The 25,528-nt window shown below is 36.1% G+C and overlaps 1 protein-coding gene across 1 annotated transcript in view; it reads right to left on the bottom strand.

Moving 5' to 3' along the window:
* LOC308642258 (NXPE family member 4-like) overlaps positions 1-25,528 on the bottom strand; it is a gene marked incomplete at both ends in the record, with an annotated part of 362,659 nt that overhangs the window by 5,765 nt on the left and 331,366 nt on the right. The window contains one exon of the mRNA XM_081281099.1: positions 2,263-2,975. Within this exon, the coding sequence (XP_081137225.1) occupies positions 2,263-2,975 (713 nt within the window). The remainder of the gene's footprint in view (positions 1-2,262; positions 2,976-25,528) is intronic.

The raw sequence follows: 25,528 nt of genomic DNA, 5'->3' as shown, positions 1-25,528 counted from the left end.
CATGTAATACTTTTTTAAAATTACTATGAACCTCTAATTGGTCAATCTAAGTTTTATCTCACCTAATTTCTTCAGCACAACTACCAGAGTACCTTATCCAATTGCAAATACAACTGCTTTATTGTTTGAAAACCTTGATTGTCTCCCTATCACTCACTGCAGGAGTCCAGGCTCCTTATCCTGGCACATAGACCCCTTAACACAGAGCCTCTGCTTCCCTCTTTAGCCAAATTTCCTGATATGTTCAATTTTCCTACATATTTGCTTTCTGAGGATCATGTGAAGAAAGGTAACATATTGTCTGTGTTCACTGCTGTATCCTCAGTATCCATCAATGTGGCTGTCAGAAAGTAGTGTTCACACTGATGTGTGGATAAAAGAACACTGTATTTCTTTCCTCCATTTGATGAAGACTGACTCTTCCTACTTAAAACTTATTTTCTTACCTCTACCCTCTCTTTTCTTCAACTCAACATACATTATGTGTGTAAATAGAGGCAGGCAGGGAGAGGTTATGGGGAGGAGGGCTCAGGTACCCAGTACAACAGATGTACTCTGTTCTCTGCTAGGGGGGTCTTTTTACGCCCCGTCATGAAAGGAAATGGTAAAACATGGTCTCATCCTTGCTGTGATTTAGACATGAAGGAGATTAAAAACTAAAACTGAGTACATGTAATTGTGTTTCTTGTGTGGTCTTTCCTAGGACTCTCATCATGGCCTCAATTACCATGTTTCAAAGAGCACTGCTGATGTTGACATCTCTTTTAGTTATCTGGATAACATCTACAAATGCTCAGAACTTCACAAAGGTAGGAACAGTTTTCTCCAGTTTGGTCTGAAGTCTCCACCTATGACTCCAGCAACTTAGTACTATAAGTCAGTTCTTTCCCTTCCCTCCCACTCCAGCTCTGCCTTCTCTGTCGTTCTCTGTCTCATTTTAGAATAGTTTGAGATTTGGTGAGTTGAATGGATAAGGAGTCAAATTTTGGATAACTGGGTAAGATTCTGGAATGCATGTTATTTTTCCAGGTTTAGTCTTTACTCTTATTTCTCGTAAGTGTAGTTTTTGAAAGCTTAAGCAGGGCAAAAAAAGACTCTAAGCCTAAGTTTGAAATTTTCAAAGAAAGGGATTGCTCAGAATATAACGTTGTATTGTCACCAAATGTAGGGAAAATAAGTCATCATGGGGTAGCTGAATAGATTTTGGCAGACTGGAAAGTGAAAAGGAAATAGACTGAGTCTTATGGAAAGTTGGCAAATGAATAAAAGATTCTAGGACTAATAGGTGTCCAGGGCTTGGGTCATAGTTTTGGGATTTGTGATGACAGGTTTCTTTTACAAATCCTCAAAGTGGCCCATGAAGAAGCCCTGATAGTTCATTCTAAGGAATGAAGAGTTCTCCCATTTCAGTGGAGAACAAAGAAACCAGAGAGTGAGCATCAGTTTTTTCTTTCTTTTTTCTTTTTTGTCAGCAGAGGAGAAAATCATAGGGTGGCTGCAGCCAAGATGGATAGGGGAAACATGGGCACTGATGTTAGAGGAAGCTAACCAGGGCTTCTAGGAACTGATAGATCACGATGTGGGGAGGTTGAAGGATTCTTCCCTTCCTGAGCAATGTACACTGAGGCATCTCTGATCATGAGATAACTGAAGATGACCCCATAGGAGCTGGCTTTTTAGAAAGATTCCTCAGGTTGCAGTGCAGAGTAGGTTCAAGAGGGTATGAATGATGGTAGGGAGACCAGGTAGAAAGCTGTCACAGTCATGTAGGTGAGATGATGATGGTCTCAAGTTGGAAAGCAGCACTGGACATGGAGAGAAATGGACGAATGCAGGATATTTGAATGGCAGAATCTGTGGAATATGATAAGGGAGGTAAAGGAGCATGATCATATGATGTGCTTATCAAGGAATCCTTTTTTGGTTATGTATTTGAACATATAACAGAAGAGTTTTCCACAGAACATATTTTGTTAAACCTATGTCTATTAAATACATGGTCAAATGTGACAAAATCCATTTTCTTAAAAAGTATAGGCATATACATTATATAGTTCCAACTTGTGTAGCCTTCCTTCTGCCCATTTCAACCAAAATGCAAACTATGGTGTGTAGTCATGGACACGGGTCTCCATGCAGATACTGCATGTCTCACTACAACCTTGAATAGAGGAGGCATCTGAGAAGATCATGCTTAATATTAAGATGAGCAACGTAGCTCTGCTTGGGAGCACCTGTCATTATATTAAAACATATACTCACTTATGGAAAAGACTTTTTTCCTTGACAGAAAGATAAGAAATTTCTCGGTTCATGGTGGTCACATGGGTCAGGGCCTCACAGGGCATGTGTTGAGGCTTCATGCAGTAGAAGGCTTCCTGGTCTCTCCCATACAGGTAGGTGCATAGTTCAGAGCTAGAGTTTAGGGTCAGGCCACATTCAGTGAAGACTTGGGAGGTGCCATTAACAAATTTACCTTTGAAAATAATTTTATCATAGCCTTGGTTCCTTGCCCTCCAGAGAGCCGACACCCCTTCACTGGGGTGGATGAGCAGGAGAGACAGAGAGACCTGGCCCTCCCAGAACAGAGTGAAGCTGACAAGGTAGGTGCCATTGTGGAAGTCTGTCACCTTTCCTGAGGCGCCTGCCTTTAAAGCTGGGGAGGACATCCTGGCTCTGAGGAAGTCCCCTCCATATTCCTTCCTGCGTCCCAGGTGGTCCCTGGCCTCCAGGAGAATATCCAGCTGGTCCCCCCTGCAGTAAGTGTCTCTAGGGTTGAGGATGGTGACTGTGCTGTGTTTGGCACTGGTGGTGCTGTTCACATGGGTGTAGGGTCTGGGCGGGATCAGCTGGTGTATTTTCTGTAGGATTTCCTTTATTTTGAGTTCAGTTTCTGTTGGTGATTTTACCAAGATCGTTGATATTTCAGGACATGATTCCTTGGAGATGTTCCAGTGATGGAGGGAAATGGATAAGTTTACCACAGACCAAAGCTAAAATGATAAGAAATATGATGTGGTATGAAATGAACCTGCTTGTACTCATCTTTACTCATGATGACTTTCCATATTCTTTTACATACTATCATCAGTATTATTTAAACTGGTAGATTTTAGTAAAATATAAACATTTGTTTTTACCCCAATATTTTAGCATACAACTTAACAATTATATTCAACTTAAGACATAGTTCAGAGCATACATGTGAGTAACAAATTGATGCCAATGCATTTGCTGTTCTTTTTCACATAGACCTTATATCCAATAACTAATTTCTGTTAGTTTTAATTAACAGTCTTTCCTTCCCCATAGTATCATGGTTCAAGCCACTATCATTTATATCTTGAATTATAGTAGTCTTCTTAAGTGTGAAAAGGTTCTTCATACGACCATCCTGCTGCCTCTCCATTTAATTTTTCCCTTGGTAGCTAGGTCAGTCCTAAAACAAAACTCAACTCATGCCTCCTCTGTCCCTCAAGCCCTTCAGTGGCTTCTCATGATTCTTGGGAAGTCCAATCTTAATGTGGTTTTATGCTGTGTCCTCTTTAACTCCCCACTTTTTCCATTTCCTCCTGTGCATTCTATTTTGACAAGACTAACTACTTTTATTTTTAGAAGCTGACTTTCTTTGACTTCTTTACTAATACTTTCTTCTTTTCCTGATTTGCCGGCTGCCTCCTCCTTTCCCCCAAACAACTTAAATATGTTAATTTCTCACAACCTTAGAGATCACTGATACTTCAAACACTGGATAGTGTTCTACAGGTGTTGGAATTTAGTAATTTCTTGCTGATAGTCAGAAGTATCTACTAAGCTTTTTTCAAAACATTCATTTTCATGCAATAGTTTAGGTCAGTTGGATCATGTCACTAAATTGCTGTCCTGGAGTATGTGAAAATGGAAAACATCACAGGTATCCTGCTTTTAGATAAGCTTGAAAATAGTGGTTATAGATCAGTGATTGTCAAGCATCTCACACTTTAAAATGCAGGTAAAACTTAAAAACAAAACAACTTGTCCAGGCGTTCTGTGGCTCAGCATCAATCAGTTAAACTCCGATGGCTGGAAATGAAGTGGAATAGTAAACCCAGAGACTAGAAACAGAAATGAGATGTAATTAAAAATAAGGATGAACTTAAATTGAATCTTTGAGAAAACTCAGAAGGTTTCCAATCCTTTGGCAAAGACAAGCAAGAAATGAAGATGGAATAAGGTATAAAATATGGTAATAAAATAGTCGATGACCATTATAAAAAAAAATCAGTGACTGGAAAGAGAGAGATGAGAATTGGAATTTGTGTGTTGACTGCCTTATAATATTAACTGGAGTAATAGGATTTTACTTCAAATCACTTAGCACTGATTTGTGTTAAAAACACTCAATAAAATATATACTGTAGTTCAAAAACTAGCATCTTACTTAAAAGGGAAACATTAGAGGGTTTGCTGCCAAACTCAGAGCCATACAAGGATGCTGTCTACTATTGTGTTATAAATTAATGTTGGGATGAAGGTACTAGCTAATGTGTTTGAAGAAGAGAAAGCAAATAAGATATTGGAATTGGAAGGGAGGACTTTCAATAATCTTTATTTTCAGATTCAACAATGACTACAAACAATAAAAGGATATAGTAAAATATTTGGTAATAAAATCAATATATTCAATAGCTTTTATGTATATAGACCAAATCAGGGAGAGGATCAAATGATAGTATAATCTGATATAAAGTAGTAAAATTACAGTAAAATATTTAAGTACAAATTTAACATGTTGAATATTTACATGAGGAAAACTTGTGAAATGTTAGAGTTAAGGAAACAAAATTGTCCAAATGGAAGGGAACTGTTTTATTGGATAGAAAATATCATGAAGGTAATATTTAAAACTAATTTATACATTCAATGAAATCACAAGAAAAATATCCTTAATATTTCTGGGTCACACAGGTCAGTTAGAAAGTTCACTTGAAAGGATAAATAAGAAAGAATAATCATCGGGGCTGGGGTTGTGGCTCAGCGGTAGAGTGCTCACCTAGCATGTGCGAGGCCCTGGGTTTGATCCTCAGCACAATGTAAAAATAAATAAATAAAATAAAGGTATTGTGTAAACTACAAGTAAAAAAATATTAAAAAAGAATAATCAGAAAGCATATTTGGGATATAAGAAATCAGGTGGTGTGAATGTAGATAGGGTTTAGCCCTATTAGATATTAAAATTTGTATCTGAAATCTCTAAAATAGAATGCTATTAGTGAGTGAATAAAAGGAGAATGGCACAAAATTGAAATTCAGAGACAGACCTTATTATATTTACAAATTTAGTATGCAATAGAGGCAGCACTCAAAAATTGGTGGGAGTGTAGGATGAATTTTTAATAAGAAATTAGGATAACTGGACAGTCATGGAAAAGTAAAATTAGATCAACATGTTATACCATTTAACAGAACAAATTCTAAATGGATCAGATATTTAAATATAGATTATGGAACTGTACAAGTGAGAAAAAAACAAGAAAACATGGAATCTACATAATCTTGGAGTGGGGAAAACTTTCCTAATTATGACGTAGTATCCAGAAACAACAGGGGAAACTAGGTTACTAAAAAATAACTTTTGCATGGAGAAATAAATCATGGACCAAAAAACAATGGTCAAAGAATATGTGTATCTCATTTACTGACAGGGTAGTTTAGTGACATGGGATTGGTAATCTTCACAAGACCTGCTTTGGGGGCATGTAGGAGTTGGAATCCTGATTAGATTAGATTGAGGTAGAATGGGAAACAGAGTGTGTGTAATCCCTCTGAAAGGAAGTTGAGAAGGGAAGAAATAAACAGAGTTGCAGTGGGAGGGAAGGAGAAGGAGTGATTTATTGTTCTAAATTGATGGAGGTCACAGATGGAGGCTTCAAACCAAACTGGAGAAAACTATTCCTACCTTTGTGGAGTTTTGAGCAATGATAGAAGTTATCCAGGTAACAGTTAAATATCAGCAGTGCTCTTTGAAGCATCATAATTGAGGACATGATGAGAGTTCTAGGAAAGACCACACAAGAAACACAATTACATGTAGTCATTGTTTTATTTTTAATCTGCAATTTGCCCCTGAGACCTTTGTTCCTCCTTGCTGAACCACTTTCTGCTTCCATCTCCTAACCTACAACCTACACTGCCAACCCTTTGGCTTTTCCATATCAAAATTTTATTTAGGATTTTTGCTTCCTTCTTCTATGAACCTCAAATTGAAGATGCCTCTCCTACATTCTCTCACTGCATACTGTCCTTTCTCAGCTGCAACTCTTACCACAGTTTCACTTACCACTATTATGGTGAGAAACAGAAAATTTTCATTTAGTCTTTTAGGAGATGACTTGGAATAGCTGATGGGAGCACAAGACTATGTTTATGTTACAAAATATAATTATCTATAAATATCCTGAAAGAAAGTTGGTCCTGTAAACTGGGCAGATAAGCAGAGCAGTGGCTTTTGTTTGCTGAGTGCCCACTATGAAATTTGGAAATGGAAATGCCTTTTCTACAATTATTCTGTGTAGGAAAAAAAAAGATTCAATAAGGTTATGTAGTACATTAGGGAAAGGAAAAAGAAGAAGATAGGAAGTGAGGAAGAAAAGGTGGGAAGCAGAAAAGGAGAAAGAGAAGCTCTTCTCAACCATTGCATGTTAAAAAGATCATGGAAACAGAGTTAAGATCATTTGCTTTAAACAGTTTATTTTGGCATACAAAATCTAAAACCCCTCCTCTCTGTTCTGAACTAATTCCTCAGTGAAATCTACACTATGTACAAAAACTGTGAGTAAGTGGATTCATTGGGAGATTCCAAAAGTGTTCTGTTTTAATCTTGTTGGTGTAAAGCAAAAATGAATAATTCCCATGAAAAAGTCATTCTTGAGCTGGTTAACTTTTAGAGAGTCCATGAAGAAATTCTTTTAAACAAGATGAAGTACACAGTCACAATTCATTAAATCACTCTTTTATGTTGGAATTGTTACTCCCAGGTACTAAAGCATTGTATGGAGAATCTCATAGAGGTATTGAATTCTGAGTGCAGGTTGGTGTTGGGATGAAATGAATGACATCAGTAGAGAGGATGAAGGGACAGCTTCCATTTGTGTTACTCAGTATATTGCTTTTGTAGTGCTGAGAATCAAAAGGTATTCTCGATACCTTTTATTTATTTATTTTTTTAAAAATAAATTTATTTATATTAGGTATATATGACAATAAGATGTACTTTCTGATTGCCAAAGCCTGTCAATTACTAACTAATTGGAATAAATTTTCATTTTAACTGGATATAATGAAGATAAAGTGAATCAACAAAATGAATTAAATAAACATTTATGATGATTAGAATATGCTAGTAGAAACATCAGGTTCTTGTTATTCTCTTAGTAAGCCTTATTCCTTTATGCTTTTTAAAAATTTTTTTTAGTTATAGATGGACACAATACCTTTATTTATTTATTTTTAAAAATAAATTTATTTATTTTAATTAGGTATATATAACAGTAAGATGCATTTTGATTCATTGTATACAATTGCAGCACAACTTTTTCTGTGGTTGTACACAATGTAACATCATACCATATATGCAGTCATACATGTACCTAGGGTACTGATGTCCATCTCATTGTACCATCTTTCCTGCTCCCATGGCCCCTCACTCCCCTTTGCCCAGTCTGCTATTTTATTTATTTATTTTTATGTGGTGCTGAGAATCAAACTCTGTGCTTCATAAGTACTCTGCCACTGAGCCACAAGTCCAGCTCCTCCTTTATGCTTCTCAGTGCCTGCATCCTGCTGCCTGAAATCCTCTTCACTTCTTCCCTCCCTATACCATATTCTCCAATCCTTACCAAATTCTTTGGTAAATCTTGAAAATTCCTATTTGCCCTTTAAGTTTATGCTTCCAACTGTTCTTTCCTCAAATTTTATTTTATTTATTTTAATTGTTTTTAGAATTTTTGTTAATAGTTATTTTTAGATAATAACTTATTCCTCTGTGTTCCCCCAGTCTGGTATGCATATCTTTGTTATAATACATGCTGTACTGTGTTGTATCTTTTTATATATCAGTTTCTTCAGTAGGTCTGTGGAAGTTCTAGAGGAGATCACCTCATCCAAGAGGAAAATCATCTCAGGCTGAATCTGTCTACATTATATTGCAGTTATGTGTGCCACAAGATATTCTTCCTGACCATTGATCAATTCTGTTGTATATATCTCTGATCTAACATTTTGTACAATCAGTACAACCTGGCTGGAATAGACTCCATTAAGAATGATTAGAATACTTCTTTGTAAGAAACAATTTTACTGATGGCAGGGTCTTGGAAATTTATTAATCCCGATTTCCATACCTGGAATACCCCCTAAAGTCTTCTTTATTTTTTTAAATTAGGCATTTTGTTACAGTAATGGAAAGTTGACTAATATAGAAAATTGGTACCAGAATTAGAGTTGTTGCTTCACGATACCTGACAATGTTGTTCAGAAGCCTTTGAAACTGGTTTATAGGAAGAGTTTGGAAAGGTTTGGAGATGCAGGAGAAAGAAGCTCTAGAATGTTGTGAGGAGAGCTTAATAGTTAATTCTGATACGAACTCATTAGACCAGAATTCTGATAGGAATGCATTCAATAAAGACCATGCAAAAGAGGTATCAGTGAAAAGGAGGACTCTTTTGGGGAATGAACTAGAGGACATTTATGTTACATTCTAGCAAAGAACTTGTCTACATTTTGTCTATGTTCTAAAACTTTGTGTGAGATTGAATTTAAAGGACTAATCTGGTGGAGGAAATTTCAAGGCAGTGTAGCATTAAAGTGGTGATGTGATATTTCTGGCTGCTTTTACCTATGAGGATTGAGAGCAAAGAGCAGAGCAAAATATTTGAAAAATTTGCAGTTTCACTAGAAAAGGAGCACATTTTAAATTATGGTCAAAAAAGGTGTGGTTGCTGAAGAGATTAGCACCATTAAAGAGAAGCCAAATGTGTGAGGCATTGGATTAAATTCCCAGCACCATGGCGGTGGGGTGGGGAGAAGGAAAGATCTTTGAGGGCATTTTGGTAATTGGCCAGACCCCACCCATCACAGGCTGTAGAGTGTAAAAGTGTAAACTCATTTGCAAGATTTCAATTTGAGAAGAGAGAGCCAGGGTGCCCTGCTCCCAAAGGGCTGCCTAGGAAGTTGTTTCTCCAGGAATTATTTCACTGTGTTCAGCCATGTAAGCACTCAAAGGCTGCTGTAACCATGGTCCAAATGGACCAGGTTACTGCTCCTGCTTGCAGCAGATGTTTTTATGTGCTAAATTATTTTTTAAATTGGTCTCTTTTACTTATACATGACATTAGAATCCATTTTGATATAATTATACAAGCATAGAATATATTCTAATTAACACCATCGTGTCATTCATGTGATGCTACTTTTGCAGATAATGCAGAATGGAAGAGTTACATGGTCTTGGAGGTTTCCAGCAAGATTTCAGAGGAAGTCTGTGAGATGAGGTAATGTTTGGTAGGGATGAATCTCCTTTAGGTATCTCCTGAGAGGGCAATGCATGAAACTGGAGCTATAGTGGAGACCCCAGATAATTACAGATGTCAGGAATGTGAATATCTGCTGAGGAAATATTAAATTAGACTATTTCTCCATGGTATTTATGCCTGTAGCACTATTCATTACAGAACAGAACTGGCTGAAGAGAGAGGCCATGTGGACTTCAACCAGTAAGGCCATAGGGGTGGGACTGCCCAAGCCCTTTGGAGCTGACACTATGCTACCACCTGCTCTGATTGCTTAGACATGGAGCTACAGGACTTAATGTTTGTTTTCTGTTTTTTTTGCTTTGATTCTCTCACTCCTTTCTATGCCCCATTCCTCCTTTTTGGGATGAGACTGTTTGCCTTGTACAACTGAATATTAGAAGTGTGTAATTTGTTGTTTTGATTTTATAGGGGTTCACAGCTAAGAGTTTGCCTTGAATCTCAGAGGAGAGTTTGGATTGAACTTTTTGGGGCAGTGCTTGAACTGTGAAGACTATGAGGACTCTTGGAGTTGGAAGCAATGCATTTTGCATTGTGAGATGGGCGTTAACCTTTGGGTGCCAGGGGTGGATATTATAGTTTGGATTTAGAATATAACCCCAAAACTCATGTGTTGAAGGCTTGATCCCTAGCTGGTTTTCCTATTGGGAGATGTTGGGAACTTTAGGGGAGGTAGAGCCTAGTTGGAAGAGGTGAGTCATGGGGTGTATGCCTTCAAAGGGTACAATTTATCTCGGACCCTTCCTTTCTCTCTCTCTCTCCTTCTCCTCCCCCTACCCTCTTTTTCTCTTTCCCAGCCACTTTTGAGGTGGGCAGAAGTGTTTCACTATATGTTCTCCACTATGATGTTCAGCTCACCACAAGCCCACAGCAAAGGGCAAAATGATTACGGACTAAAATTTCTGAAATCATGAACTAAAATAAATATTTCATCCTTTAAGTTGTTTCCCTCAGATATTTTATTACAACAATAGAAAACTGTTTAAAAGTATACTATTATTATTTTTGCATCTATTTTTTACTGGAAGCCCTTTGTCAAGATCACATTTGTCTAACCCCCAAATAACTGTAGAGTACAAATTTTTGGTACCAAATATTGAACCCAGGGGCACTTAACCACTGAGCCACATCCTCAGCCCCCCATTTTTTGTATTTTATTTAGAGACAGGGTCTTACTGAGTTGCTTAGGGCCTCACTAAGTTGCTGAGGCTGGTTTTGAATTTGCAATTCTCCTGCCTCTGCTGCTTGATCCACTGGGATTACAGGTATGTGCCACTGCGCCCAGTTTGTGGATTACAATTTTTCTTGCAACCACATGGCCAAATAATCTCATTTAGAATCTACTTGTTAGCTTGACCTCTGCATATCCAAATGTCTTCAAGATGTCTCTGCTTGGAACTTCTCACCAACAGAGGTATGTTGGACCCCAGCTTATTTTACCTACTGAAAATCTACTATGTGCTCTCTAGTGCCAGTCTCTTCCATGATAACTATATTAACATCATAGAAATCAGCAAAGGCTGGAAACAGTTTTTTTTTTCTCTCTGGGAGAACAGATTTATCATTATACTCCTGCTCAAAGAACTCTCAAAGTCAGCTTTTTACATTAGAATATTTTCTCTTCTTCAAAGTCTTCTGCTGCTGCTTCTCCCTGTTTTTGTGAAAGGCATCACCTACGAGAAACCTGAGTGTTCTGTGACTCATTTGTATCCTAGGCTCGGATATAATCATCCTTAGACACTGTTGACTCAAGTGCAGTGTTGTCTTTTTCATCACTAGTAATTGAAACTTGTCGCTGGGAAAATGGTGACCCAGTTTTACTATATTTCCTGGCTTCTGTAGTTCAGATATGGCCATGGGATTGCTTTCTTAAAAATGGAATATTAATGGAGTCGACTTAATGCCGTATCTCCTCCAGGCTTTCTTTCCTTTTCTTATTTGTTGCAAACTAGATGTGGCAGTAGCCTTGTTTTGGCCATGGGTATGATGACAATATTCTGAAATGGGGTTCCTAAAACTTCTTTGTTACATGGGCCCACTGGCCATCTAATGATGTCTTTGGACCTATTCTCCAAATAATGTATTAGAATATGTAAAATATAAGAGTGATAACAAAAACCAATTCCACTGAGGTGTAGTAATCAGTATTTTAAATAATTTATTATGTAGTCATAGCAATTATTTATTAATAACCAAAATTTAGTACCAGATTTTGTATTTATAGTAATTTCCAAGCAGTGGTAATTACGTATGGATGATATTTCAAGATTTTTAAAATAATGGTAAAGTTATTTTAAAATAATATCTAAAGATGTCTTTGATTTCAAATTGTTGACTGAGCCATGAGTATTGCTAAAACTACTATAATTTGTTGCCAGTATACATAATTCAGGAGATTGCTAAACTTTATTTAGAGTAGTGGCAAGAGATATGTAATTTTTTTCCATTTGAGATCAAAGACCTCCTAAATCTATCCATGGGCCTATTTGGGGGTTTCTCAACCTTAGGATGAGACCATAGGCAGAAGATGGAAGAGCTTCCAGGATACGTAGCTTCCTGGATGACCAGAAGGGGCTGAAGCTAACAGAATAGTTATATGGGAAAGAAATACCTATGTTGTTTTATTGTTTGAGCCATTGTGTTTTGGGGAGTCTTTTTTTTCTCCCCACACTGGTTCAGCCTATTTGTATCTGCCTAGTTAGTATGTCTTCAATTAGTGGACTTCCTTCTATCGTCACTGTTCTACCTAGTACAGGTATCTCCAACTTACTGCTTACAAATTGCTCTGGTTACAACAGAAACAACCGTATTAAGGTATAGTTTACATACAATAAAAATACATGCATTTTAAGTGTACAGTTATATGAATGTTGACAAACATACCTGAGCAGACACTGCAGTCAACATATCTAATATTACCATTGCCCCTAAAATTTCCCTTATGCCATTTCCCAGTCAGTTTTCCTCCTCCTAACTACTTTGATTCTGGACCCCCAGCAATCTCAGGTATGATTTTTGACATTTTAGATTAGATTTGTTTTCCTAGGGTTTCAAGTAAATGGAATTTTGTAGAATGTACTCTTTTGTATCTGGCTCCTTTGACTTCGTGTGATGCTTTTGAGGATTAATCTGTGTTGGTATAGTTATCAGTACTCTTGTTTCTTTTCATTATTGAATAGTATTCCATTTTATGGGTGTACCATAGCATTTTTTATCTTTTATCATATTATGAACATTTGAGCTATTTCAAGTTTGGGCTATTGTGAATAGAGCTGCTATGAATATTCATTTTCAGTCCTTTGTATAGACAAAGATTTTCATTTTGGTAAATACCCAAGAGTCATATGGTAGAAGATGTTTAACTTTCATTACATCTATAAAAATCCTCCTGGACTTTATTGTTTTTAATCTGTAGATATACAGGGGAGAATTGCTCTAGTAACAATATTGCGTCTTCCAATTTGTTGAACATAGTTTAAAGCTCTCTGTTTGAACTTGTAAAGTCTTGGTTTTATGCAATTTGAGGTAGGTCTTGAGAAGCCTGGGCTTTTTACTGAGTCTTTCAACTTTATTGGAATGTAAACTGTCAACTGCATCCTTGTAAAGGGCAACAGATGAGAGTCCTACTCAGTCATTTCATGCTTCCTAGTGCTGCTTTCTGCTGAGCTCTGTGGAGTCTCCCTTGTGCACACGCAGCCTAGGGCACAGTTAAGGATTCTAGAGTGGTTTTCTAACTAGATTTGGGTGCTCTTTCTCTCTGAGGCTTTCTCCTTTCTTGGATTTTTGGCTCCATTTCCAGCAACTTGAACTCTATAATGGCATCTCCAGGTCTTAGATCTGCACTTTTCTGCTTGAATTCAGGTTGCTCTGCACAGTGGAACTAAATCTTTTTGTCTGGGGAAAGGCCCTTAAAGTGTAGTTCCCACCTGGCATGATTCCCTTATTGTAAGTGTCTCAATGACCTCCTGTGTCTGAAGTTTTGGAACTTTCTTAAGTACTTGTTGGTAATTTTTTAAAACTTTTTTTTCAGAGCTTAATACTGTTTCGTGGGAATTGTCAGTCCCATATGAGCAACTCTGCCATATTTTTCTACTGAAACTTCTAGTCTATTTGCATTTTACTTTTTATTGATATAGCTATATAATTTTATCTTAATATTGGGTTTTTATTTATCCTACCTGTTATCTATTCCATTTTCTCACTTTTGACCCCTGTTATTTTTTTTAAGAGAGAGTGAGAGAGGAGAGAGAGAGAGAGAGAGAGAGAGAGAGAGAGAGAGAGAATGAATTTTTAATATTTATTTTTTAGTTCTCGGCGGACACAACATCTTTGTTGGTATGTGGTGCTGAGGATCGAACCCGGGCTGCACGCACACCAGGCGAGCGCGCTACCGCTTGAGCCACATCCCCAGCCCTGACCCCTGTTATTTTAATAAACATTTTAAAAATATTCCCACCCCTGTTATCCTGTCAGTCACACAAGCTGCTTCAGTAATTTTTACTCTATTTTAGAAATTTCAGAATTCATCTTTAAATTAATAATATCTATAAATTCATGTTTTTCATAATTCCTAGGAAATGAAGGACATTACAAAACTATGTACTCAATCTATGTTTAACTCCCTCAGATTTTTATTGTTAGTAAATTGTCAAATATTTTAATTCAAGAAATACATTAGTATTAGTAGTATATATAACTCTGTTATTCTACGTAATACTTATTCTTTTAGACTTGTATACTTAGTTTCCCTTCTCTTCATTTTTCTTTATATACAGTTTTTCCTCTTATTTGATTTCACTTTTGAGGATATAATTTGATGTTGTTAAATGTTTTGTTGATCGTGTTTTGATGGGGGAGGACTTTGGCACTTCGAATGTGTTGCTTCATTTTCCTTTTATTTCCCTAATTACTTTGCTCCTCTGTTACTTTCTCTCTGGGATCTAGGTGTTTCAATCTCTTAACTCTCTTGATAACTCTTTGATGCTTCAAAAAGATTAAAAATAAAATTATTTGGCTTTGCCAGTTGTTCTTAAAAGGAAGTTACAAATTCTTTTATTTTTGAAAATATCTATATGTTTAAATATATACTATATACATGTGTATGTATATATTGTTTTCTAAATTGTGTGTGTATAAATATAAATTGTCTTCTAAAAAATGCTTTGCTAAGAGGTTTTCTTATCAATGGAAGTTGGATTACTGTCACAAGCTTTTCCTGATTGAGATAGCTATATGATTTTTTTAACTTATATTTGTAAGTGTGATAATTAAATTATGTTTTCTAAAGCCAAACCACCTTACTGTGGTTGGCTGAAATTCAACTGTATTGTAATACAGATCAATTTTTAGCATAACTTTGCTGCACTGTTTGTGAGTACAGGTTAGTGTAATTCCTTTTGAAAGCAGTATGGCAGTGTTTTATTTGTGTTTTGTCCATGCAGGCAGTAAGAACAAGCAGTTCAACTTGGGTTTATCACAGAGGATTTCTCAGTCAGATCCACAGAGAATAATGTACAAAATTTTACTTCAGTTGATTGTGTATCTCTGTGTGTAGTTGTAGGCAATTAGATATACTTTATGTAGTACTATGAAATGGTTAAGAAAAATGTATTGGATGTGAACTGGGAGACACTGCCCAGTAGCTAGAAGCACCTCACTAGAGTTACATACAACCTCAAATGCCCCCTAAAAACAGAGCTAAATGACCAAATTATGTTGTGTTCATGTACAAATCAATGAATCCCACTTGTATGTATAATTATAATATTCTAATATGAATTTTAAAAATAGTGCTTAATGAAGAAAATAAGCATACATCTTTATCATAATGTTCTTTATCTAAATTAAAAAAAATATATAAAACATATATCAATATAGATGTATTGAAAGGCACAAATCAAAAATGTTCTTGGGGCTGGGGCTGTAGCTCAGTGGTAGAGCACTTGCCTCACATGGGTGAGGCACTGGGTTCAATCCTCAGCACCACATAAAAATAAATAAATAAAGATTTGTGTTAATCTACAACTAAAAAAAAATTAAAAAAAGTTCTTGCTGCTTTTCTGACTTTATGACATATCCTGCTGCCCACTTTGGCTGACTTGCCTCTGATAGTCCCCAACTTAGAACCTATCTCTCCAGAAAACTTTTCAGACCAATTCTAGACCACATTGATGTCTCCCATATTCTGAATTCCTAAGCTTTACTTACACATTTTCCAACCAGTCAGTGTCATACATGAAACAAGGCAAAGAAATATTGGCTCTAAAGTAATTTTGTCATCTTTTCCTTCTCTCCAGGTAGATGTTCGCTGAGTGACTATCTGCATGCTTGCTCCCCATGGAGCTCTGGGTGGTGTTGCTGGTTGGTTATTAGGAAAATATTTCATCTTCATGCTGTGTTATGCTCTACACCAGCTTGTCCTTGTTAGGGAGACAGCCTGGCACTATCATGATTTATTTGTTTCTCACATTTTTCTTCTGTACTTTCCCCCTTTCTTTTTTTTATCTCACTTGACAGAAGACCCTGGTAGAGACATGGTTTTTCTAACCTCTTGATTTTTTCCCTCCTCACTGATAATAGGCAAGATTAGACTCAGAGCATGATAGCCTCTCCAAAGTTTTTCTTACTTACCTGTTACAATGATCTTCCAAGCTGGGTACGAGTGAGTTCTTAACTGGACCTTACAGCTGTGTAAAACTCATTTTGTTCCCTGTCTGTGAACACTTTTATTTTCATCAGTTTGTCATCATTGTCACTTGTTTTATTATGATCTTAGGGTGTGGATTTAAAGAAGCAATAAAAATCATGCAATTATGGGTAAAAAGTTTCAATTGGATAGTTGGAAAGGAAGAATAAGTTCTGGTGTTCTATTGTACTTCCCAGTGACTATATTTAATAATTATATATTTTAAAACAGCTAAAAGGATTTTCTTGTGGTGCTGAGGATAGAACCCAGAGCCTTGTGCTAGGCTCTACCACTGAGCTATGCCCCCCATCCTCTAGGATTTTAAATATTCTCACCATAAAGAAATGATGAATATTTAAGGATATGCTAATTATTCTGGTTTTATCATTTTATAGTATATACAGGTATTGGAAACTTCATGTCATGCTCCATATATTTATACAATATTTGTCAATTAAAAATAAAAATGAAACTTTTAAAAATGAATGGTGCAATTAGATGGTGATATAATATCATTGGGCTCTGCTAACTGGTTAGTTGTCAGAAAATTTCTTTTGAGATTCCTGTTTTTCTCCCCATGTGTTATTATAAACCCTTGGGAATGGAAAACCTTATTTCTAAGAAATCTGTGTCTTTGAGGTTATAGTATAAAAATACTCATGGTAGCTCTCTTATGTGGGCAGAATGTCCTCTGAAAACCTGGAGCCTCAGGACAACTCCTGATATGTGGATGTACTGCCAGTAAACAGTGTGCTGAGAGCAGGTGGGTGATTGAGAGAGTGCTATCAGCCTGGAAAGGATCCCTAATAAGTGAGGAAGGATTATTTGCTCTGTGGTATAGAGAAATGGGTGTGGCTTCTTTTCCTGCTGAGGAGGTTCTTCTTTTCCTGCTGAGGAGAACTTCCCTCTAGTACCTTCCATTTTTTTGTTTGACATTTCCGTCAACTCTGAAACATATATCTGCAACTTTCTCTCTCTTTTTAAGACTGGATTCCCAATTCTTGTGCTAATGTCTATGATTTGGTTTTAAAGTTCACAAGTGACATACATTCATCAAACAGCCCTGGTGCAGTGTTTCTCATATTACCTGTGGTGAAAGACAAGTTATGTATGTTTTCATTTTCCAAATTGTCACCTACTACTACTTTTGAAAATACATTAAAAAATTGCATGAATGTTATAGCAATGTGAAATTGTCTTGCAAGTTTCGAATACTTACTGCTGCTTTCTCTGCTTGCTTTAAGGAGGATCAGTAACAAGCAATCCATGGACTGGTACTGGTCTATGGATCACATTTTGATGAGAACTATTATGAGGAAATGCCATGTAAGAAAGGGGGCTGGTAGAAATACACCAGGGCATGAGATTACAGTAGAAAAGCCTTACGGGGATGCTTGAGATGCCACCTAGGTCTTGTCTGGCCATTCTGATATGTCTACATTGTATAATCTACATGGGTTTGTCATTGACACCCAAAGTTCACAATTTACCTTAGGGATCACTCTGATGTTTTGCCTTTTCTGGATGTAATATATTTGAAATTATACAGCATGTAGCCTTTTCACATAGTCTTATTTCACTTAATAATATACATTTAATTCTCTCCATATCTTGCCATGCCTTGATAGCCAATTTCTTTTTTATGTTCAACAATGTTCCATTGTCTGGATGTACCAGTTTATTTTTCTGTTTGCCTACTGAAGGACAACTTAATTGCTTCCGAGTTTTTGCAGTTGTAAATAAAGCTGCTATAAACATTTGTGTGTAGGTTTTATGTATGCATATTTTCAACTCCTTTGGTAAATACCAAGAAGTATAATACCTGGACCATATGATAAGAGTATTTTTAGTTTTATGAGCAACTGCCAAACTGTCTTTCAAAGTGGCTGTACCATATTGTATCCTCACAAAAAATGAATGGGACTTTCTATTGCCCTGCATCTTACTGGCACTTGATACTGTCAGTGTTTTAGTTTTTTTGCCATTTTATTAGGAATGTAGGGGCACTCCTTGATATTTTAATTTTTAATTATCTAATAACATAAGATAATGGATATCTTTTGCCCATGTTTAAATTGGGTTGTTTATAATTGTTCATTTCTTTTAGAGTAGGAAAAGTTTATTTGGGCTCACAGTTTTAGAGGTTCAGTTCATGGTGCCCATCTCTATAGCTCTGAGCCTGGGAGTGGCAGAACATCATGATGGAAAGGCACGGTGGAACAAAACTGCTCAGTTCATGACATCCAGGAAGCAGAGAAAGCGTGAGTCTGTAATTGTTGAGTTTCTTTCCATATTTTGGATAAAATATTTTGTTATGTATGTGTCTTGCAAGTAGTTTCTCCTATTATGTATCTTTTCTTCCCATTCTTTATGATTACATTTTTATTCACTTCTTCCCCTTGTATAGTTTAGAGCCTCCATATCTTCTTTCCTTCTTCCTCCTTTCTCCTTCCCTCCCCCTCTCTCCTTCCCTTCTTTTCCTTTCCTCTTACATTTCCCCCTCATCTACCCACTCATGGTAATTAGAACAAAATTCAGACTCCTTGCCATAAGTTACAAAGCCATAGAAGATCTTGTCCCTGTTTTCCTTTCTAACTTCTCCTCCCTACCTGTCATCTTCATGGGCAATACTCTGGGCATACTTGTCTCCTATTGTTCTTGACATAAATAAAATTTGACCTCATCTTAGAGGCTTTCTACTTCTCATTCTTTCTCTAGGATCACTCTTTCTCCATTTGTCTCCTGGTTGCCTCCTTTCCATCATTCTGATCCCATTCAACATTCTTCTTAAGATGCTTCTCTAGCTAACTTGTCACCTGGATCACTACCGCATAGCACTCTATCCCATAAACTTGTCAAATGTGTTGTTTTGCTCATACTGTTTACTATGAATTTTGAAATTATCCCATTGTAATTATTATTGAATTATTTTATTTTTTGTTTCATTTCCTGTTTATTATTTTCTCTTTATATTAAAAAGTAAAGTCTACTATGGCAGATATTTCATGTGTCTTCTTAACCATTGTATCCCCAAAGCTGGAACAGTGCCAGGCACTTGGTAGGGACTCAATAAATATTGTTACTATCTGAGTGAACTGTGGGCCCTGAACTCTGCCAATTGGTTCATTGGCAGATGAGAAAAAATGTATTATCCTCTTCTAAAAGAAAATTGGATAAAGTTTTAAGATGTTTTATTATAATTGCCCTTTCCCAGGTGAAGCAAGAGCATTTGAGGGACCTATGATATCTGAAATTGGAGAAGAGTACAAAATTAAGGAGGAATATAGTGCCAAATTATCTTATGATAATTAGATTGCCCTATTCAATTGACGTTCTCATATCAGTCACTCCTTTTTAGTCATGTTTTGGGAAGGCATGTTAAAATACAAATGACAGTGATAAAAATATTAACATTCCTATGTAGATTATAGGAACCAATGTTATTGATTATGAACAGAGAGGCTTTCAAACATGTTTTAAGTAGTGGAGATTTTTTCCAAAGCAGAAGCGCACCCTGAAGTATAATGCACATATAGTAAGAGTGGTTGATATTCAGGTTGAATTGGTGCGGATGGAACCTGCAACTTGCTCCTACTCCAGGCACCTCTCTTGACTCCTGTCCAAAGTCATGCTGTGCAAAGTCTTAAGACTTTTGGGATCTCAGTACACTGTGTGATAACCTAATATTTCTGGATACTGAACACTGTAGAATTGGATTAGAGCCTTGTAGGGTGAGTTTCTATAAGGAGAAAAAAGTCAGAAGTTTCCAGGATCTGGGCCACTTAGAATTCTCTAGTCCCCTAGGACTATAGGAGAATTGCCTGATAAACTTGCTCTTCTAATTTGCAAGAAAGAAATCATCTTGCACCTGGTGACTTTTATGGTAGAAATAAGGAACTGAGTCTGCTTTCTTCTATAATGTCTTTATAGCTCTGAATTTCCATGCATCAACTTTTGCCAATAAATGTCTTTTTTAAGAGAGAGAGAGAGAGAGGGAGAGGGGGAGAGAGAGAGAGAGAGAGAGAGAGAGAGAGAGAGAGAGAATGAATTTTAAATATTTATTTTTTAGTTATTGGCGGACACAACATCTTTGTTTGTATGTGGTGCTGAGGATCAAATCCGGGCCGCACGCATGCCAGGCGAACACGCTACCGCTTGAGCCACATCCCCAGCCCAACCCATAAATGTCTTAACATTGGTTAAGAGTGGCATAACTCTGATTAAGAAGGGTAGGAATTTTTCATGACTATTCTTAGTTTTGTTTTTAAGTGGAAGCTCAGAGAAGAAATGCCAAGACTTGACTGAACTGGTGGATCTGTATCAGCCAGTGTAGATTATCTTCTCAGCTAACCTGGAGATCAAAGGCAAACCATGACACCTGGCATGCTAGCAGACACTCCACAGATTTTGTTTTTACCTAAATGAATAAATTTCAGAGATATGTGTTATCTGGTGAATATAGTTTAAAAATGTATTAATTTGATTTCTGACTATTACTTGAATATTATATATGTGTATACGTATGCATGGAATGGTACTGAGTATGTCATCTATAATAACACAGTATTACTACTTATTTGTCAATCACCTATAGTTTATAAAACATTTATTTGTACTGATATAGTCACTCACATGAAAGATCGTCACTTATGTATTTCATTGACATATCACATAAAAGAAAAGCAAGGGAGGAAATTATCTGCCCAAGATTATGCAGGTTGTGACAGAATCAGCATTTAAAGTTTCTACTACTTCTTGTGAAACTAGTCTACCTGATCTTAACTCTTAAGGAAAAAAGCACATTTTGAACATAATAAGATGACATCCTTTCATTTCTCAGCCTACCATTTACATCCTTATCTGAATATCAAGGCTAGCTGATTTATAGCAAGAATGTCAGTGGGAAATGTGTATTAAATGATTACTAATGCTTTGTAACATGTGCTACTTTACAAATAGGCATATTTGAAGTTTTCACTGAGTGATCAGAAAATAGACATGCTAGGGGATTGGTTGGAGAAAAATGGCAGAATGATTTTCTTTACTCTCCTTACAAGTTACTTCAGTTTTCTCCTCCAAAGGATACTCTGGCCATAAAGTTCAAATTTTAACAAAACATACAAGAGATGTTTTCCTACTGCAACTTTGAAGATGAGCTGAAGAGGGTAGGTAACTCAGACACACAGTACTTTGTAGAACTAAGAGACCCACCATTGTAGAATGTGATACTGAATGTTATCACCAGACCTTTCCTTTGTACTAAGGAAATTGAGGTCTCAAGAAATTCTGACATTTAACAGAGGTCAGAATTTAACACTCAATTTGTGTTGGGAATTCTGGGAATTTGGAGCCCAGGTTCTATTGATTGTTTCCATTCTATTGATTGTTCTATTGATTGTTAAATATTGATAACTTCTTTTACACAATTAAGGTTAAATTTTGATAACTACTTGCAAATTATATGTACTTTTCTGAAGATACTTTACAACTTTTCTTCAACTTGATATGGATAAGTATTGATTATAAACTACATTTCAGTATCGTATGCTGCCTTGTCCTTGGTTTTCATCTTTTCAACACTTATTCTTCAATAAAGATTCTGAATATTCCTTAAGAGACTATAAGATATTTTATTACATGTTAGTAAGGTAAGCTTGAGAAGTGGATTTAGAGGTGACAGCCTTCTATATACAAAGTAAAGTTCCTAGTCAGACTTTTTCTCAGTGTTTTTGTTCATTGATAATCTCTGCATAAATTATCTATTCAATTAGAAGTTTAAAAATGGTAGTTCCCTAATTCTGTCATTTCTTCCACATAAATTACTATAATTCTTCTGCAAAGAGGAACTTTCCTTCAGTTATGGATACTGGCTGCCTTTTTAACAGGAAAGAGCATAAGTGTTCATATATTTCCCTTTAATTGCTAATTTTCAGAGTAAGCTGTTTGCTGTGTTCACTAATGATTCATGAGCACTTTTTGGTTTTCTATAGCTCCCTTCTTCAGTATTGTTATGAACTCAGATATTTTGTTTATTGAGCATTTTATTTATTTTATTTTTATTTTTTAAATATTTATTTTTTAGGTGTAGTTGCATACTTTTATTTTATTTATTTATATGTGGTGCTGAGGATTGAACCTAGGGCCTTGCATGTGCAAGGCAAGTGCTCTACCACTGAGCCACAACCAGCCCCTGTATTGTGCATTTTAAACAACCGCAGTTATTATTCCTTTTGTTGCTGAGATTGTCCCATCTTTGGCCAATGAAGAGAGTCCTTTGGGTTATTTTCTGTGTGCCATGATATGACTCCCTGTGTCTTGGATATTTTGCTATCTGGTGTAAATACATGTATGTCCTGTCATGGATCAGCCTTTCCTCCAATGATGCCTGATCTCTTAGTAAGGAAGAGGTCTTAGAAACCATAGTGTTATGATTGCTTCCAGGCCTTCTTAATAAACAGAGCTAGGAAATATCTACATTTGAACATAGAACATGGATCTGTTCAGACATTTAAAAAAACCTATATTTTAACATACTTTCCTTTTTTAAACTAAACATTTACTTTCAAATGTCATTAATATAATATCAAATAAAACAATAATGCATTCAAAATGTTAATGCCAATATTCTAATAAAAGTTGCATGAAATGTTATTTTTGTTTATTCTTAGACTATATTTCACAAGGGAAGTATAGTCAAAATGTTGCTCTTAAATTTGTTAAACCTAGAGAGGAAAAAAATTTACTTTTATCACTATCTTGATTTGCAGTTAGCTTTGCTTTCATGTGCAATACAATGACATTTCAGTCAATGACTAATGGCATATACATGGTGGTCCCATCCAAGGGTGATGAAGCTGAACAATTCCTATTACCTAGTGTTGTGTTATAACAGTGTAGTACAAGACATTACTCATGTTTGTGGTGATGCTAGTGTAAGCAAACCTGCTATTGTGCTGCTCATATAAGAGTGTGCCACATACAATTATGTCTGTTAAACCTATTTAATAAAAAAACAACTATGTTACTGGTTTGTATTTACTAAACATTATTATGTGATAGCATTCTCCTTGTGCTTATGAAAATATAAAGTTTACTATAAAACAACTGTTGCATTATGCCAGCAGCAGCCTCATACATCTCATGTTGACCAGGTCTCTTGATTACACCATGAGGTCACGTGAGTGAGTGACTGTACCTGTTTTCTGTCAGTACACTCTGATGTTGGCACATGATGAGACCATCTAATGGGACACTTCCCAGAACATATTCCTATTGATAACCCACAAATGTATTTGTTTTGAATTTTCAAAAATTACTTTTTATTTTCATTTTTTGAATACATAAGCTTCATAAGTGGTGCCCAAATAAAAACTATGTAACAAAGCATATTAAAAGAAGTCTCATTTTTATGCATGAATTCTCTATGCTTTTATGAATGACTTTTATGCATTTTTGACTGATCTTCCAGTGTTTTTGTTATTGTTTCTAGTATAAGCAAATATACTTATCTACATCCTTCCATTTAATTATTCAAGAGGTCACAGTGTTTTTTTTTCTCTTAATGATATTTCATGGAGTCCATAGAACCAGAGTGTTTTTTTAATATTGATTTTATTTTTTAAATACATGACAGTGGAATGCATTAGAATTCTTATTACACATAAAGCACAATTTTCCCTATCTCTGTATATAAAGTATGTTCACACCAATTCATGTCTTCATACGTGTACTTTGGATAATGATGTCTATCACATTCCACCATCATTGCTACCCTCCTGCATCCTCCATTCCCCTCCAACCCCTCTGCCCTATCTAGAGTTTGTCTATTCCTCCCATGTTCCCCTTCCCTACCCCACTATGAATCAGCCTCCTTATATCAGAGAAAACATTCGGCATTTGTTTTTTTGGGATTGGCTAACTTCACTTAGCATTATCTTTTCCAACTGCATCCATTTACAGTTGGATGCAAATGCCATGATTTTATTCTCTTTTATTGCTGAGTAATATTCCATTGTGTATATAGGCCACATTTTTAAAATCCATTTATTTACTGAGGGGCCTCTAGTTTGGCTCCACAATTTAGCTATTGTGAATTGTGCTGCTATAAACATTGATATGGCTGTGTCCCTGTAGTATACTCTGTTTTTAAGTCCTTTGGATATAAACCAAGGCGAAGGATAGCTGGGTCAAAGGTGGTTCCATTCCCAGTTTTCCAAGGAATCTCCATACTGCTTTCCATATTGGCTGCACCAGTTTGCACTCCCACCAGCAATGTATGAGTGTGCCTTTTCCCCCACATCCTTGCCAACACTTATTATTGTTTTGTCTTCAGAATAGCTGCCATTCTGACAGGAGTGAGATGAAATCTGAGAGTAGATTTGATTTGCTGTTATCTAATTGCTAGAGATGATGAAAATTTTTTCATATATTTGTTAATTTATTGTATTCCTCTTCTGAGAAGTGACTGTTCATGTTCTTGGCCCATTATTGATTGGTTTATTTGTATTTTTGGTGCTTAGCTTTTTGAGTTCTTTATATACCTCAGAGATTAGTGCTCTATCTGATGTGTGAGGGGTAAAAAAATTGCTCCCAAGATGTAGGCTCTCTATCCACCTCACAGACTGTTTCTTTTGCTGAGAAGAAACTTTTTAGTTTGAGGCCATCTTATTTATTGATTCTTGGTTTTAATTCTTGTGCTATAGGAGTCGTATTAGGCCTAATTCCACATGATGAAGATTGGGGCCTACTATTTCTTCTATTAGACACAGAGTCTCTGGTTTAATTCCTAGGTCCTTGATCCATTTTGAGTTGAGTTTTGTGCATGGTGAGAGATAGGGGTTTAATTTCATTTTGTTGCATATGGATTTCCAGTTTTCCCAGCACCATTTGTTGAAGAGGCTATCTTTTCTCCAATGCATGTTTTGGGCACCTTTGTCTAATATAATATAATTATAATTTTGTGGGTTAGTTTCTGTGTCCTCTATTCTGTACCATTGGTTTACCAGTCTGTTTTGGAGCCAATACCATTCTGTTTTTGTTACTATTGCTCTGTAGAATAGTTTAAGGTCTGGTATAGTGATGCCATCTGCTTCATTCTTCCTGCTAAGGATTGCTTTAGCTATTCTGGATCTCTTATTTTTCCAGATGAATTTCGTGATTGTTTTTCTATTTCTATGAGGAATATCATTGGAAGTTTGATTGGAATTGCATTAAATCTGTACAGTGCTTTTGGAAGTATGGTCATTTTGATAATATTAATTCTGCCTATCTAAGA

Source organism: Spermophilus citellus (genome assembly GCF_964194105.1).
Source record: "Spermophilus citellus genome assembly, chromosome: 2".
Taxonomy (NCBI): domain Eukaryota; kingdom Metazoa; phylum Chordata; class Mammalia; order Rodentia; family Sciuridae; genus Spermophilus; species Spermophilus citellus.
This window is presented reverse-complemented; position numbering and strand designations above follow the sequence as displayed.